Genomic DNA, 17,390 nt, shown 5'->3' with positions numbered 1-17,390 from the left:
ACTGGACCAAATATTTTTCTGGAAGCCCAACCCATCTCTTTTCCAATGGGTAGTGTATCTATTCTGTTGGATTTTGCTCATCTTGTCTTCTATTCTCATGTCTGGTCCCCTATTTCCTGACATCCCATTCTACTCTTGGCCAATCTCCATGAAATGACTGTAATATGAGTTCATATTGGGTCAACTGCTCCTAAAGCAACTGTTTTTATCAATATGTCACAATTTTGTGTGGCCCACAGGATAGATTAACAAAAAATTTACAATTTATGCAAATATTTTGCAAAATGAAAGATACCTTTTCTTATCTTTTGAAGTGAAGAGACAATAATTCTTCAATTTCATCAAAAACCATGTTTTATTGTTGCTTAAAGTATTCACATTTTATTTTCATCTCAACAAACAATTATTAAGTCTGCTTTGTGCCAAGGACTTGCACTGTGTGCTAAGACTACAAAGAAAAAACCAGAACTGATTCCGCTCTCAAGGAGCTTACAATCTGCTAGAAAACTTATTTTCATTTCCCAAAGTTTAGGACACTGAACATTAATTCTGTCAAAATAATGCCACAAATACTAGACAAGAAAATGCACCGTGAGAGACTTGTGATAGAATTTTATTCAATAGAAGCAGCAGGAGAGTAAGAAATCTGATACTTCTTTCAACAACATAAGTGATTCAGTGGTGTGTATGAGCTTAGGTGGGTTGCTTGCCCTCATCCACTGGCAATGTTGCATGCTGTTGAGAAGGCTGAGGGTCAGTTTCCATTTTTTCTTCCAGTTCTACGATGAGTGGAGCAGAAGCCTTAGGAGACTGGGAAGAACTGAATGGGTTTTCTTGACTTACATCACATGTCCACATGTCAGGTTTTACGCAAAATTTAAGAGAATCAGTGATTGGGGTAGTGTTTTCCCCCAAATAATTTGTTTTCCCACTCTCACAATCTTCAAGCTTAGCTGGATCTCCATTCAAGGCTTCTGTCTTAACCGATGAAACCCTATCTGATTTTGCAGAGCCTCCTATGAGTGAATCAACGCTAGCGACTTGCTGACTACTAACTGAGGAGGGGACTTGCAGCTCAGTCTCTTCCCCCTGCACAAGAAGTGCAGCTGATTCCAGTTCTTCTATTTCTAATCCCAGCTGACCCTTCGCAATGTAGGTTCTCTGTAGAGTTTCAGCAAGACTTGCCAACTTTTGGGACCTTCAACAAAAACAATTAAAAGATATATTAGACATATTAGACAACCCCAAAAGAAATGGGTGAGAATCATGGCTTACAGATTAGTGGCTTCTCTCTTGAATTACTTAAGTTATAAGATGGAATTTTTGAAAATAAAATAACATAAAATACAATGTCATACAGCATCCTTTCTACCCCTGACAAAAATCTTATCACCATCCCAAAAACTTCAGGCAGCAGCCTCAGCAAATGGATATTCCATGGCTGGGAGATGGGGAGAGATACTAAACGTGTAAACACATCCATGGCTGGAAGGTAAAACTGGATCAGAATTAGGTAGAGGGTTAATCATTATATGTGAAAATGCAGACACAGTCATATATTAATATTTCCACAGAAGACGTCAACTATTTAATACAATGTAGGTAAGAAGATGGGTCAAATTTATAATGGTGTGAACCAGTCACCATAAGAGTGTCAAGAGTGTGGGACTAATGTTATCACAAGCCAAGTTAACCCTGTGCTTAAGTACAACAGAGCCTAGGGAACAGAGGAAGTAGACTTAATAGAGAAGACTGAGATTACTGATTTCTCAAAGGGCTGTAAAATCCTTTTTGCCCAACAATTCATAACAGCACGAAGCATTCTTTAAAGTGTAATTACAGAACTGACTTAGTTTATTTTTCTTCTCAATAGTATTTTATTTTTCCAATTACATGTAAAAAGTTTTCAATATTCATTTTTCTTAAGGTTGTGAGTTCTAAATTTTTTCCTCCCTCCCTCTCTAATCCTCCCCCACCTCCCCAAGACATCAAAGCAATCTGGTATAAGTTCAACAGACAAAATCATTTTAAACATATTTCCATATTAGTCATATTGTGAAATAAAGATCAGAACAAAAGGGAAAACCCATGAGAAAGAAAAAACAAATCAAAAAAAGAGGTGAAAATAGAATGCTTCAATCCACATTCAATCTCCATAGTTCTTTCTCTGGATGTGGATAGCATTTTCCATCCCATAACTTGGTTTGTTTAACGTGATGTGCACCCACACATCCGAAGTTGTACGTGGCACCCGAGTTACATTTAAAACCATGGCACAAAAGACTAGTGGAGCTCTTGATTATACAAGTACTTTTCTAAGGCCTCAAGTCTCAGCTTCAATCCTCTATTATTAATCATAGTCTGCACTGACAGGCAGAAGAGACTACAAACAAACCAAGAAGTGGGAAACAGAAACTGTGAGAAAGGAGCCGAGGGAGAGCAGCGAGGACTGGAGTGCACGGAGTTTTAAGGACACATGCAATCTTTCCTGCCTGAACTATTAAAAACATTTTCATGAAGTCCATTTTTACTGCATTCCTCTTACAACATGGGCTTCATTCATTATCAAAAATGAAATGCCGAAGGGAAAAGGACCCAGGTACAAAAATGTGTGCAGCAGCAGCGCTTTCTGTGATGGCAAGAAACTGGAAATCGAGGGTTTGCCCATCAACCGGGAATGGCTAAAAAAAACTTTGTCTGTGAAGGTAATGGGATACTGTTGTTCTACAAAAAACAAGTAGTGGGATGGTTTCAGAGAGGCCCGGAGAGACTTATTTCAAGAACTGACCCTAAGTGAAATGAGCAGAACCAGGAGATTACGGTACATAGTAACAAGAAGACTGAGTGATGTCAGCTGTGATGGAGTTAGCTATTTTCAGCAATGAGGTGATTCGGGGCAAATCCACTAGACTCATTACAGAAAATGTCACCCACATCCAGAGAAACAACAATGGAGACAGAATGCAGATCAAAATACACGATTTTCACTTTTTAGTTGTTTTTTCTTTCTTGTGGTTTTTCCTTTTTGTCCTGATTTTTTTTCTTTTACAACATGACTAATGTAGAAATATGTTTAAAATGACTGTATATGTTTAACCCAACTTAGATTGCTTGCTGTCTTGCAGGGGGAGGGGAAGGAGAAATAAGGGAGAAAAGTGTGGAACTCAAAATCTTAGAAAAATGCATGTTGAAAACTCACCTTCCCTCCCTCCTTCCTCCATGTTGAAAACTCTCCCTCCCTTCTTCCCTCCTTCCCTCCCTTCTTTCTTCCTTCCCTCCCTCTCTTCCCTCTCTTCCTTCCTTTCTCTTTTTTGCTGAGGGAACTGAGGTTAAGTGACTTGCCCAGAATCACACAGCCGGAATGTTAAATGTCTGAGGCTACTGTACCAACTAGCTGCCCCTGAAAACTGTTTTCCAATTGGAAGTACTATTGAGGGGCAAAGGAAGAAATGGAATTCCTAATTGTCCTGTAGGGAAAAAGAGCTGCTGCCTGTAGCCCAAAAGTCAAGATCTGCCTGCACCTCTTTCAGTTAAACATGAGAATCACTCATCCAATTGACATGTCTGCAAGGAGATTAAGGGATATCAGGAAGTAGAAGGCTGCTGGCGTAAAATAGGATTTTCTAGATACACAGACTAGGCATTACCTGATACAAATTAGGGGTTCTTAATTTTTTGTGTCATCAGCCAAACTCTTTTCCTCCCCACCCCAACCTTTTGATGACGCCTACAGATCCCTTCCCGGAATAACCTTTACAAATGCATAAAATAAAATAGATTAAAAAGGAAACCAATTATGTTGAAATACAGTAATCAAAATGTTTTGGGTTTGTTTTTGGTGGAAGCAAGACTTCTGGGTGGTGACAAACTGGTGGAGGAGCAAAGGGTAGTGGAGCTACCCTCTCGTGTCATCAGTGTGGCGTTGAACAGGGATATACACAGATGTCTAGTCAGCCAGTCATTATTTATATTACCACTGAGCCTACTAGACAATATATACAAGCATGGGAATCAGCAATAATAGAAATATTTATGTGCTTTAAAGTTTCCGTAACACTTTTTACATGTGACTTTATTTCTCCCTTGCAACATTTTTAGGAACTAGAAAATACTTATTTTTTAAAGATGAGGAGATGGAGGTTAAGTTGACCTGCCCATGTTCCCAACCTACAATATAACCTAGCATGAGCAGAAGATACTATATCATATGATAAAAGCTCCCTGCTTTGAATCAGGAATCTGGTCACTATTTCTATTTCTGTTGCTCTTGATCTGTGAGACTTCCAGACAAATCAACTTATTTTTCTGCCTCATTTTCCCACATTTGTAAAATAAGATTGACAAATTCCTAATCTCCCTAATTCATTAGAGTGTTCTGATTGCAATTAGAAACTCCCTAGAAATGGTGCTCAATAAATATTTAGAGTATCATTGCTATAGAATTATAAGTCCTTTTGGATTCTACTTCCCCAAACCCATTGCTCAGTTATAACCATCTGAAGATTAGGAAGTCATTCCCTCCAAAAAAACAGCAGCACCATGAAGAGCATTTCATCTTTTTGGTCACTGATAAAATTATAAATTAGTTTTAAAGCTGCCACTCCTTAGGTAGCCCATATTGTACCATTTTAATCAACTTAACCTCAGAATACACCTAATTTAAAAATCACAGTGCATTCTTCACTCATTATACACTCATGAAGAACAGACAACTTTTACATCCAGAAATATATATGCAAAATAAATGACATCATTAATTAATGAAAATATTAGCAAAATATTATAATAACAGAGCTGGAATGTATCCAAGAGATATGAACTCCCAACATGAAAAATAAAACCTCCAAGTTATCATTTATCTTTCTCTTGCCGTGAGCATACATCCAATGCTTAACAAAGTGCCTGACATATAGCAAGCATTTAATAAATGTTTATTTTGATTGGTATTAAGAACATTTAAGTATTTTTGTCTAATGACAAGTTCACTGATAAGAAAATGACAGGACAATTAATGTGAGCTATTTTTAAAAATTCATTTAAAACATTTTTCTTAAGAAGTGAGATGTAACCTCTGCCCTGTGATCCATTTTTAAAAAGCTTTTTCATTATTTATGTTCATTCTTTCCCCTATACCTTCAGGTCAGATTCTCATAGTGGCCCCTCTGACATTTCTCCATCATTCATCTCCTTTCATTCACAGGCTGAATTTTCAGCTTCAAGTCCCCTTCCATCAGGATGAAAACTATCAGACACTTCCCTTTTTCTGACTTGTTCTATCCTCCAACTATCACCTCTTCTCTCTCACTTCTCTTTCACTACCAAACTTCTATAAAGAAGTCTATTCTGCTCCTTTCCATCTGGCTCATGTTACCATCACTTCATGGAGAATAATTCTCCTGGGGGTCATTAATGGTCTCCTTGTGGCTAAATTCAAGATAGCCCACTCTGTCATTCTCTTAACCCATCTGTAGCATTTGATGCTACCCCAGCAATTCAAAGCATTCCATTCTGTTCCATAAGCATTTATTAGACACCTACTATGAGAAAGACACTGTTCTGAGAACTGGGAATACAAAGACAAGAAAAGAAGAGTAATGAAAAATAATTTTAGGCAGAAGAGCGTGGAGAGAAGTGGTCACACAAAACTTGCTGCTGGTGCCAAATGAGCTGTGCTTAGAGAGGAAGCTGGAGGGAATTCCAGCCAGTCTGGGCCAGTGGCCTTTTGGCTAGGTTCAGTCCCTCAATATATCATTCTCCCCTTTCCTAATCAGAAAGCCATCCTTTACACAAGAAGGGGGGGGGGGGGGGGAAGGAGGGAAAAGTAGTTAAAGAAAAATGACCATATCAGGTTAACCAAGGTTATGTAACCATCCACATCCATCACTCCCCACCTCTGCAAGAAAAGACTGAAGGTCCCATTAGCAGTATCATCGTATGTCTGTCTGTCCACAACATATTCAACACTATTACAAAGACCATGAGGGAGGAGGTGAAACGAATTAGCTGAAGAAAAAATGAAGGGGAAGAATATGGAATAATTCTGCAAAGGTACCCGGGAATTATGTTAGGAATGGACCAAAAGGCTTGGCTAAAGAATCTGTATTTTACTGTAAAGGCAACAAGGAATCAAGATATTTGAGTGGAGAGAGGGATCTGTAGGATCTGTATCTGAACATCCATTTGTCAGCTGGGTGGAGAATAGTTTAGGACAAAGACTGATTAGGAGACTAAGGTCTTGTGGATCTGGATCAACAAAACTAAGTGCTAACTCACTGGATATAGGGATGGGAAGAAAGAGAAACAGATAGAAATAAGAGAGACAGAGACAGACAGACAGATATACAGACAGAACTGAGCACAAGAAATTGTAATCCCAGCTACCTGGAAAGACCATAGTGCCTCCTATAGAAAAGGGATAACTTTGATAGAGGGTGGGTTTAAGAACAAAACAAAATGAGTTGAACATACTGACTTTGAAGGAGATAAGAGTTGGAGGCAGAGACACAAGCCAGAACATATGAGAAGGAGATCACCAAGGAACAGCAGGGAGATGCTGGAGCCTCATGGTGGGATGGGCAGCACAAGGATGATAACTTAGAAAAGAGACCAAGGACAGGACAGCCAGGTAGAAGAAGAGCACCCAAAGGGGACCATGGGAAGAGGATCAGGACAAAGGGGAGTCTGTAGCATCAGAGCATCTAAGAAGTCATGAAGGACTTCACAGGCTGCAAAAAGAAGAGGCAAATCACCTGTCTTCCAGATATCTATTACAGCCCAAACTAGCAATTAACATCCACTGAGACACTATGGTCCTTCACACCAAAATGACCCTGGACAATGAGAACCCTCCGTGGGCAACAGGAAATAGGGCCATTAGCAAACCCAATGCCAGGCCAGGCCACAAGCCTGGCAGTCTCCCAGTGAGAGCAGGCTCTGTCTGGAAGCAGCAAAAGGAGAGAACTCTCCTGAAAAAAAATCCTGCAGAGGGAACGCTGAAACCTGTGGGAAGCGGACAGCTCGCCCCGGATCACCTCCCGAGCCCACAGGCTTTGATATCCCCAGAACTCTGCTCTGAGAGGCCCGAGACGGTCCTGAAGAAATAAACATTCACAAGTAAAGACTCCATGAGACCCAAGCTGAGGCGTAAGGCAGTGAAGGAGCCGGGTGACCCAGAGGGAGACTAAGTAAGATGGCCAGGCCATCCAAGGGCACACGAGGAGGTGGAGTCTGACCCTAGCACAAGATACCAATAAGGAACTCGAGCTGAAGAGATGAATATAAAATCAGATAAGAAATTACTGGCGATCTAGAGATACCATTCAAAGAAGAGCTAAATCATTCTGCAATGACTGAAAACTCAAAGGAAAAAAATGGATTATTTCTATAAAGATTATAAGAAATGAAGAGGGAGAGAGAGAACAACAACTTCGAATCATATAATCTAACTGAACAGGAATTAGAAACAGAATTAATAGATCCAGTTTAATGATTCCATGTGATAAGAAATATTAGAAAAAAAACAGTGTAAAGAATGGAGGAAAATATAAAGCAGTTGATATTAAAAACAAGTGGCATGGAATATAGGTCAAGGAAAATTGAAAAACAATCATCATTTTTAAAAAATCCACACTTATGAGAAATCTATGAAAATAGTCCAGATTTATTCAGACAAAGGGCATTGTAAAAATTGAAAGAATCCATAAAATACTTCCACAAACAAATCCACAAAACCCCAAAAAGAAAAGTCAAGGAAATGTCACAGCCAAAACCCAAAAAAGTAACCACAAGTATCTAAAGAAATACTTCAAATACAAGAGAGTAATTGTCAAGATCACCTAAGACTGGTGCTATAGCCAACAGATCCTAGAATAGAGTATTCCAAAAGGCAAAAGCTCCACCATCCTGCAATCCAGAATGACTGGGTTCATGTCACAGGGGAAAAAAATGAAGCTTTCATTGAACTGAGGGTTTTTCAGCATTTTTGATGAAAAGCCCAAGGCAGGATGGGAATTCTGAAATGCAAATACAAAAGTCCTGAAAAATCTAGAAAAGTAACTTCATCTGAGCACCTGGAAGGAACTTCAGGGTGCTTTGTGTTAAGTTCCAATAGGAGGAGAAAAAGTAAGTGGCCTTTCAGAAACTTAATCTCCTTCTAGGGTATTAAGGGAGTTAAACAAGAAAAACAGGAAGTTGAGGGTAAGGGGACAGGTTCTGTTCAGGGACTCTAGAAGAGCGAAGAGGAAGGCAAGCAAAAGGAATATACCAATGTAGAAAGGAGGAAGAGGGTGGGACTTGTTATTTCTTATAATTGGGGGCCCATGAAGACAACAATGGGTGGAACTAGGGTCAGATGAACCTTGTCTCATATTGACATGTACATCAAATTTAAATGGGAACTAGTGGGATGAGGAGACGGGTGAAGGAGTCCAGTTAAGAGGAAGGATATTACCCAAGGGATTGAGGGCTACAAACAAAACAAAGTTCCTAATCCTGACAGGAAGATCATATGATCTAACTGAATATTAATGTACCATAAGAAATGATGAAAGATGATTTCAGAGAATCTTAAATACTATGAACTGAGAACTATTTATTAAAAAACGACAAAACAGTAAAGAAAAATAACCCTGAAAGACTTACTCCCAACCAATGCAATAATCAACTATTTTCCAGAAGACCTATCATGAAACATGTCATCCATCTTCTGACAGAGAAGTAGTGCAGGGACACTGTCACTCTGGATTTATTTTGCTTGACTACGCTCATTACAAAAGGTCTCAAAAATAATAAAGGGGTAATAAAAAATTATAAAGGGGTATAAAGGGGTAGGAGAAAAAGGACTAGTAATAGTGATAACCCCCAAAAGGTCATTGAAATGAATTTCGTTTTTAATGAACTTAGAAGGAAGCACAGACAAGCAAGAGTTTTGAAAATGAGAGGGATTTAATATACACTTGTTTAAAATGGTAGATTCTTTCTCATATATAATACTTAGGTTTGTCTTTGCATATGAAAATGCTCAATTTTTGGTGTTTAAAGTTCAGAATAAAAAATAAATAAAGGTTCACTGAATTTTTCATATTCATCATTTCCTATGGGGTCAATATATTCCATTCCATTAACATAATAAACATGTTGTTTAACAATAACTAGCACTTATATATGGCATTTTAACGTTTGCAAAGCACTTCACATTATTTCATTCAACCCTCACAAAAGTCCTGATAAGAAAGGGACTATTATCTTCACTGTACATATGAGGAAACTGAGGCTGAAAGTGGGGACCTGACCATACAGGGTCATGCACAGCTAACAGGTCATCCCCACTTCAAGTGCACATGCTCCATGAAGCCAGCACTACTACCTTGTGTTCCCCTTGACTAATGCTGTGTTTTTCTCACAGCAGGCACTTACTTCCGCCACAATGAGACGTCAATGGGTTTATGGCTATATCTGAGGTATCATTGTTTCTAGGGTTTGAAAACACAGCCCCCCATCATACTCTGTGAGAGCTCAAAAAAACCCAGCCACCACAAAGCATGTGAATTTAACTTTTGCAGCACACCCTTGACATAGCTGTGCTGATATCTATTTATTGCCATTGTTTTAAATTTGGTGCAGAGTTTACAAGAAAACTGGACCACAGATTTATTGATAAACAGCCAAACCATAGTGCAAGTGGAGCAAAGAAATGTAGGAAAAGAAAATTGGGTAAAAATAGAAAGCATGCATCCTGTTTCTTACTTGCGAGTTTTGCCTCAGACCATCAATCAACTTTTCACCACTTCCTGCAACAGTGGGTCTACTATAAATCCTACAATAACTGACGAGGTTTCGTTTCCTCTGCCAAAAGCAGCTAACCTGCAAGGCAGACACGCTGACACAGGAGCAAGCCACTGATAACATAATATGTGGCTCCTACAAGGCCAAAGTGAGAAGCGCTTGTTCTCTGCTCAGTGATTTTAAAGAGCCTTACCTTCTATTTCCTGGGGGGGAATTATGTTTACTAAGTATGAAGCAGAAAAAGCAATCCATGTACATTCTGGAAACTGTCATACAGGACGGAGGCATAGTGTTCTACCTGCCTCGTTTATCTTAAAACATCTTTAGAATCTTGGGAAAACATTTCATCTTCTGCTCAGAACTCAGCTGAATGCTTTGCAAACCCTGCAATGCTATATATTTTGGTTTTTAAAGTTCAGAATAAAAATAAATAAATAAAATGACAAGCTTTTTCAAATTTCACAGAATTCTTTGGATTTATCATTTCCCATGGCCTCAATATATTCCATTCCATTAACATAATACACACTTTAACAATAATTAGCATTTATATAGCATTTTCATGTTTGCAAAGCACTTCACATTATTTCATTCAAGCCTCACAAAAACTCTGAGAGGAAAGGACTATTTTCCTCACTGTACATATGAGGAAACTGAGGCTGAAAGAGGGGACCTGACCACACGGGGTCACCCCATGGAATATAAGATCTTTTTTTTTTTTAATGCAAAATGAAGCCAGTCACAGTGGTGGGTGCCTATGTCCCACTACAAGGGAGGCCGAGGCTGAGGGAATTCTGAGCTACACTAGGGGCTAAGCGATTGGTCTGCACAAGTCAACATCAATCCAATGGCCCCTCGGAGAGCCTGAGCGGCCCCCGGACTTCCCGCCTGATGGAAGAAGATGGGGAGAGCAGGTTTCAAATCCAGGATCAGCTTTATGATCAAAAATACCTCATCTAAAATTTCACCAGCAGTTCCACACACGCGACCACCCACATTTTCTCCCTTAATGCCGGAAGGATGAGCAGAGTAAAAGGAGCAGAAGTTGCAGACAAAGTTCACTCAACCCCCCCTGGCACATTTTGCTCTCTGAGGGCTGCCATTAAAGGAAGGGTAGTGGCTGATGACTAGATAATTGTTCTGATAAGCCAGCAAAAGATGTCAGGGTGGCAATCTTTCACTTAAGCAAGATGCACGAAGGCGTTAACTGCTCCCTCACCAGCAAGGAGCATTTCAGAAAAAAATTATCATTGCACATTGAAAAAAATACATTCCAAAAACGGTTGTACTGATAATAGTGCTGATGATGAGAAGCTTCATCCTGTGAAGATGAGGGAGGATTCTCTACACCTCCAGCAGGACCTCCCAGCAGTCTGTCCGTGGGATGGAAAACATGACCGCTGACACGTTAGCTTACAGCATTCTAGGGACACTAAAGGAGATTTCCTTCATGATGCCCTAAAGCACGCGCAGATGAAAACAGCCCCATTCCCAGGGCAAAAGTCCCAAAGCAGAATGGATTAATGTCTGCAGGGCCTGAAGGAGAAAGGGTCTGGAAGGACGTGCTCCCAGTGGGGAGAAACGGACCACCCACAGAGTAATGGCGAGAGGCCACAGGACACACAACTAAAGAAAGGGGATCGGCGATGAGTCCAAAGGAGTGCAGGCTCTCAAACGTGACTCTAAGAGCCCAGGAGACAACCCCCTATTGTTATGCCCCCATGTGGCATGGGTCTTAAACAGGGAATATGCTTGTAAATGTTTAACAAGCGGCTCAGCGGGGTGAAGGGGACTAATCTTCAACATTAACACTTTCTTCAGCAAAGTCTTAGGTTTAAACAATCGACAAAACAAGAAGCCCTAATTTGTACCATTTGCCAAGTCCTGAGATGTGAATGTCCATACGGAAAATTTCAAAGTCTGGTCTTACAAGCTGATGGGTGTGGGCCTCAGTAGCCATGGGCGCCTATGTCAGCCTGTGGAAGCTCCTGGGATGGTCCGATAAGAGTGACTGTACTTGCCCCCGAGGGACTGGCCCTGCCCAGGAAGGAAGGGTAACGGCCGGCACCTGCTCAGTCCGGACCCTTTGGCTACAGGGTCTCATGGAACAACAACAACAACAACAACAAAATCGCCCGCAGCGGCCCAAGACCGAAAGCCTTTCTGCAGGCACGGCCATGGCTGTCTGTGGGGGAAGTAAAGGAGCAGAGGGACTCGGTCTCACCCACTTCACAGCCTCTGGAAAAGTTAGCTTCAGGACTCGTCCTCTATGTGTGAGATGCCTGCTCAGTAACTAGCAAGCTCGCACACGGCTGGAAAAACGGAGCCACAGACACATTAACATTCTCAATTTCAATGCACACTAAAGAAATAAAGAAGTTGCAGCGAAGTAGCACGGCTCACCAGATGACCCAGTAAAGGAGCAGGTTTCATAATGAGCCCAAAGGCAGCGAGAAACCCCGGCTCAGGGAACTCTGGCTGTGACCCTAATAAGCACAGGCAAGTCAAACCCTGAGCACAGCAACATCTGCTCCGGCCCCATGTGGCGCCGTACGCCAGGCAGGAATCAGGAAGACCCCAATTCAAATCTCACCTCAGACACTCCCTGGCTCTGTGATCCTGGGCAAGGCGCTGAACCTGTCTGCCTCCATTTTCTCATCTGTAAAATGGGCTCAAAACAGCTCCTACTTCCCAGAGTTGTTGTGGGGATCAAATATTAAAAGCGCCAGGTTCATAGTAAGTGCTATGTAAATATTCATTCCCATCCGCCATCCAAAATTAGTATGATAAATTCTATGAAAAAATTAAGCATATACTCCTAGTCAACATATATCTCAGTACTTAGCAGTCTTCAATACAAAGATGGACATGGGGGGGACTAGAAAAGCTATATTGGCAAATAGAGTTTAGAACTGAGAAATGAAGAGGGCCTAAGAGCTCAGATTTTTCAGAAGGCCCCTGGCTGCCCACCATGAATATTTTTTTAAAGACAAGAGTAAGGGGCTGAGCACAGAATCATTTACAAACTACAGCTGATTCTATCTTAAGGGGAAACAACTGGCTTCTGACCCGGGAGTAATTTTAGAATCAGCCATCGGTACAGTCAGAATATCAACTGGTTAAAGCAAAGGTCAAAATTAACATCAAGTTAGGATGGAGCTAAAAAGACAACACTGTGTAATTACAAAAGCTCTAACCTGACCTATTTAAATAAGTGTTGACATTGAAAAATAAGAAATATATATATATTAAAAAAAAAAAAAAAAAAAAAAAAAAATATATATATATATATATATATATATATATATAAAGTCACTGACTCTGATTATTACCATTCTCAGAGTAATTTAAAGGATATAAGCAAAAAACCTCACTATTACAGAAGGCCAAAGAGCTCAAAAATGCTCAAAAATTGCCTCAGTTTGAAAACCTTCTCACCAAGTAGAGCAGATGAAAGTCAAGGACAATATTGGCTTAGCGTTAAGACTCAGCTGTGAAACATTAGGATGCAAGGTAACCAAAGATAACCATTCACACTGTGTCAGAGCATAGTCCAAAGCAGTAAGGGAATAAAGTGAATCTGCAAAACTCTGGCACCCAAACTAATGTGATTGTCGATAAATCTCCTCCCGTTTGGAGTCCCCCTCCTTTCCTCTTCTTGCTCTTCAGCCTCAGTGGATGATCCAGGTAGGGATCTTTATCATTCTCCAATGGCAGGCAATGCCTCCTCCTCCAGTGTCAGCTCCTTCCCTTTCCAGAACGTGACTTAAACTAGTTTATTAACTCTTAAATTCTTTAATTTAAGAGAAAACTCTTAGTTTCTTAATTCTTAAAGTGTTTAGTGATATTCCTTTACTCTTTCCTCCTCAGTGGACCTTTTTTTACACTTAAACTCCAAACACAGGTCATCAATCAATTTTCCTTCTTTGTAGGCTGAAACTCTTCTGTTTTAAAAGGAACATTTCATTATCCCCGATAATATGGGACATGGGAAGTTTCCAGGAGCTCTTTTAGGAAGGTAACCAGCCAACATTTATAAACGAAGCCATGTTTGCGAATAACCCTTTTTTTTTTTTATTGCAGAATTGTGCCCTGAAATGAAATCCTATTTCATGTTTTAAAATTTACCCTGCCCCCCACCTTTTTTGAAAATAAGGACATCTTGCCCTCACAAATTCTTGCACATGCTCATGTTCCATTACCTTCACACATCACTAACTGTGGCAAGAATGGCATTAAATAAGGAGGCACATGTGGGTCCTTATCTGAACCAGAGGAGGGAATTAACCTAACAAACTAATGACATCATGAATATGTCAAAGAACACAAGTTGTTTTTTTAATTAACAAGTTGGTTTTTTTTTTAATGAGATCAAATCATGAAAACATATTAGGTCTAAAACACAAAAATTGAGGAATCACTATAACTCAATTGAAATTATGTTAGAAACTTGAATAAATGGATTGAAAGAGTGGGTAGAGATGAATGACAGGGACAACATATAACTTCATGAGTGTGATGAAAGAATCACTGATTTTTTGAAACACCAAATTTAGAAGTACACCATATGTGCCTGAGAAAGATAGAATGAGAGTTGAAAGGGACACTGGAAACCTTGGAAGCCAACCCATCAAGAAGCTTTTCTACAACAAAGGTCATACAGCTGGAAGGAGTGGTACAGATCATCTAATCCAAATAGCTCATTTTACAAAGGAGAAAAATGAGGCTCTGAAAGATTTAAAGTGACTTGTCCAAATTCACAGAGAAAGTTAAGGGAAGAGCTGGAAATCCAATTCAGTAACTCTGGCTCCAAATTCAGGGCATTCAACCAGCACTAGCTGAAAACATTCATGGGAAAAAAATGGGCAAAGAGCTCAAAATAAGTTGTACTGGGTGGTGGTAAATAAGTCACCAGGATGGGAGATCCATATGGGGATAACAAATGGCCTTGACTGCACTTGTTCTTGTCTTCTCTGATTTATTTTCTTGGTGTTTTTCCACATTTCCTGCCCAATCTGTTTATATCCAGAAGTGACATAGGACACTACAAACATGCACTCGGCACTTGTAGCTGTGCCCATAGAAGAGGAATCTCCTAACAGACTCATTACAGGCCAGGACCAGTGAAAAAAATGCTGAGTATGTAGAATGGTTCACCCGCAAAAAAATGGCTCCTGAAAATACTCAATTCAAGAGCCTTGTGTAGACAAAATTGAGAAGGCATTCAGTCAAAGGTGTAGAGTATTTTTCTAAGCCTGGGAAGATTTAAAGAGCAAACAAGAAATTAAGATATTTGATTTCTATTTCTAATTCAGTTATTTCACCTTAGAATAATTCCATTTTCTCTAGGTCTCAATAAATCAAGGTACTGAAAAACTGAACATAACCACTCTAAAACTCAAGGATTAATGTTTCATATAAGGCCGATGTAGCATGAAGAGTCAGTCCCATGATGTTGAATGAAGGGAAACTGTTCTCACTGAAAAAAGAAGGGGGAAATATTGTAGCCAATACTACAAACTCAAAAATAAACTTTTAAGGACTGTCACAGTTAGTGTTTCATAAAAGTCCCTGTCAGAAAAAATAATATAAAACTTTCCCCAAAGCTGCAATAAATATTAAGATAAAATAAAATATAATTGTTAATTACTGTGAAGAAACCAAAGTAATTGTGAGTATTCTAATGAGACATAAAAGATTTTCAGAAAAACAAGATTCCCATTCACTTTAAAGCTATGAAATTGCCCTTTTCTCTGATTAAGCTTTTTATGGGCTCTATCTATTGGTTTGTTTTAAGTGAAGGAAGCAAAAATTGCCATTCTTTTTCACTAATTTCCCATTAATATAAGTAATGCAGGTTTGACACATGGAATTATAGGTCAACCAAATGAAGAGAGGATATTTTTAATATTATAGTTGCCAACTGTGATGATAATGTCAGAAACTTATCCAAGACTATTTCAAGTTGGGGTGAATACAGGATTCTCAAAACTAAGCTACACTAACAACTGTTTAATTACTAACATCTGTACACGTCAGTCTTGAAAAGAAGTAAAAGATTCACAAGATTAAGAGGAAAACCCAGTAAGGTAATAGAGAGGAGGCAAAGTAAAAGCATCTATCAGCATCAACAAACTCCAAGCATTTCACAAGATTTAATCAGTAATCTCATTTTCCCTTCAGGGGGGACAACCACACATTTGCAGCTGTGCACAGTAGAGAAAAACTGAGAGGAATGGCACACACGAGTGTGTGGAATGGCTAGTATCCTACCAGAGGCTTCACTGCTCTTGTTCACCCTATAGATGTAAAAAGCTGCCCATGCATTTGTTGCATATTTCACTATTTCCCTTTAACACTTGAGTTTTGTGTTCTCCAAGTGGGTCAGGTCAGGGGAGAATCTTGGTGAGGAAATAAAGGGGTCAGATAAACTTCATGCCCGCCTATGACCTCCATCGACTTTCTCTGACCAGCTGGATAGAGAAACTGAGGCTGCTGCTCCAGAGGCTACAGATCCCGTCCTGGACTGTGGCCTCTGTTATGCTCCCATCCTCCAAGACCTTTACTCATCTCAAGGACTCATCAAGAAGATGCTGCTGACACATTACTTCAAGCTGGTGTGTCCTTCCCAATTTCTAATGCCTTCTGTGAAGGACAAAATATTGGAGAGGAACAGACCTTGCCAATTGTGGCATTTTACAAAGCACCAACTAAAATCCCTTACTTTCCAGGGGACAGCTAAGAAAGAGAGGTCTACAGCTGCATAGTATAGAGTCCAATATCGCCAAGTTGCCATCTTGACATAGTAGAAACCTAACATTCAGGTAAAAAGTGTTTTAGTTTTAAGAACTTGTTTTGCTGCATAGTATTTATGGTACTGTGGATTTTGTATTATGAAAAGTTAATATTGTCTGAAATTTGTTTTTGAAATGCTAGTAAAAAAAAAAAAAATCACAGAATTCTAGGGAAATTGCCACATGAGAAAAAAATGTTTTGCATGTTACCAATTTTATTTTGTGAACTGCATTTTATAATTACTTCATGGTTACTGTGTTAAGAAAAGTTCATATCAGAATTAATGTTTTGTCATAAAGAATTCTGTGCAGTTTTCAGCAACTTCGAGTGAAAGATTAGTTTTTTAAGGATGCAAGAACCTAAACTTCAATATATTAACATTCACCTTTTTGATTTTCACACTATTTTCTAAGAATGTTACACCTATGAAAGTTGACTAATTATACTAAAGATAATTGAAGATCAATTCTACTGTTTTTGAATTGAAACACTCTGACATTCCATATAGCAAACTACCTAATATCCCCATAGTCATAGGAGTCAAATAAAATTGAGATCCCAGAACTAGTTTTGTTATCCTTTTAAATGATCTTAAAGAAAATGGAAGGTAAAAAGAAAGACACTAGGGGATTGGGGAGAATGAACTAGAAGGCAAAGGAAAATTATCTCATATAACTGAGTAGAAGGAAAAACTATAGAAATAAGAAGGAAGGATTTGAAAAGCTGGAGACTCTTGCATCTCACTTTCATTTGAACAGGTAAAATAAGAAAAGAACACTCACACGCACAGCTGGGGAGGGGGATGAAACTAC

At 39.4% G+C, this 17,390-nt stretch overlaps 1 protein-coding gene across 2 annotated transcripts in view; it reads right to left on the bottom strand.

The window, feature by feature from the left end:
- Positions 1 to 336: 336 nt before the first annotated feature.
- SHQ1 (SHQ1, H/ACA ribonucleoprotein assembly factor) overlaps positions 337 to 17,390 on the bottom strand; it is a 94,790-nt gene continuing 77,736 nt past the window's right edge. For both annotated transcript variants that reach the window (XM_074284097.1, XM_074284096.1), the window contains exon 11: positions 337 to 1,198. In XM_074284097.1, the coding sequence (XP_074140198.1) occupies positions 694 to 1,198 (505 nt within the window). In that variant the 3' untranslated portion in view covers positions 337 to 693. The remainder of the gene's footprint in view (positions 1,199 to 17,390) is intronic.

Source organism: Sminthopsis crassicaudata, chromosome 1, assembly GCF_048593235.1.
Source record: "Sminthopsis crassicaudata isolate SCR6 chromosome 1, ASM4859323v1, whole genome shotgun sequence".
NCBI lineage: Eukaryota > Metazoa > Chordata > Mammalia > Dasyuromorphia > Dasyuridae > Sminthopsis > Sminthopsis crassicaudata.
The sequence above is the reverse complement of the archived record's forward strand: the minus strand, read 5'-3'. Positions and strand labels throughout refer to the sequence as shown.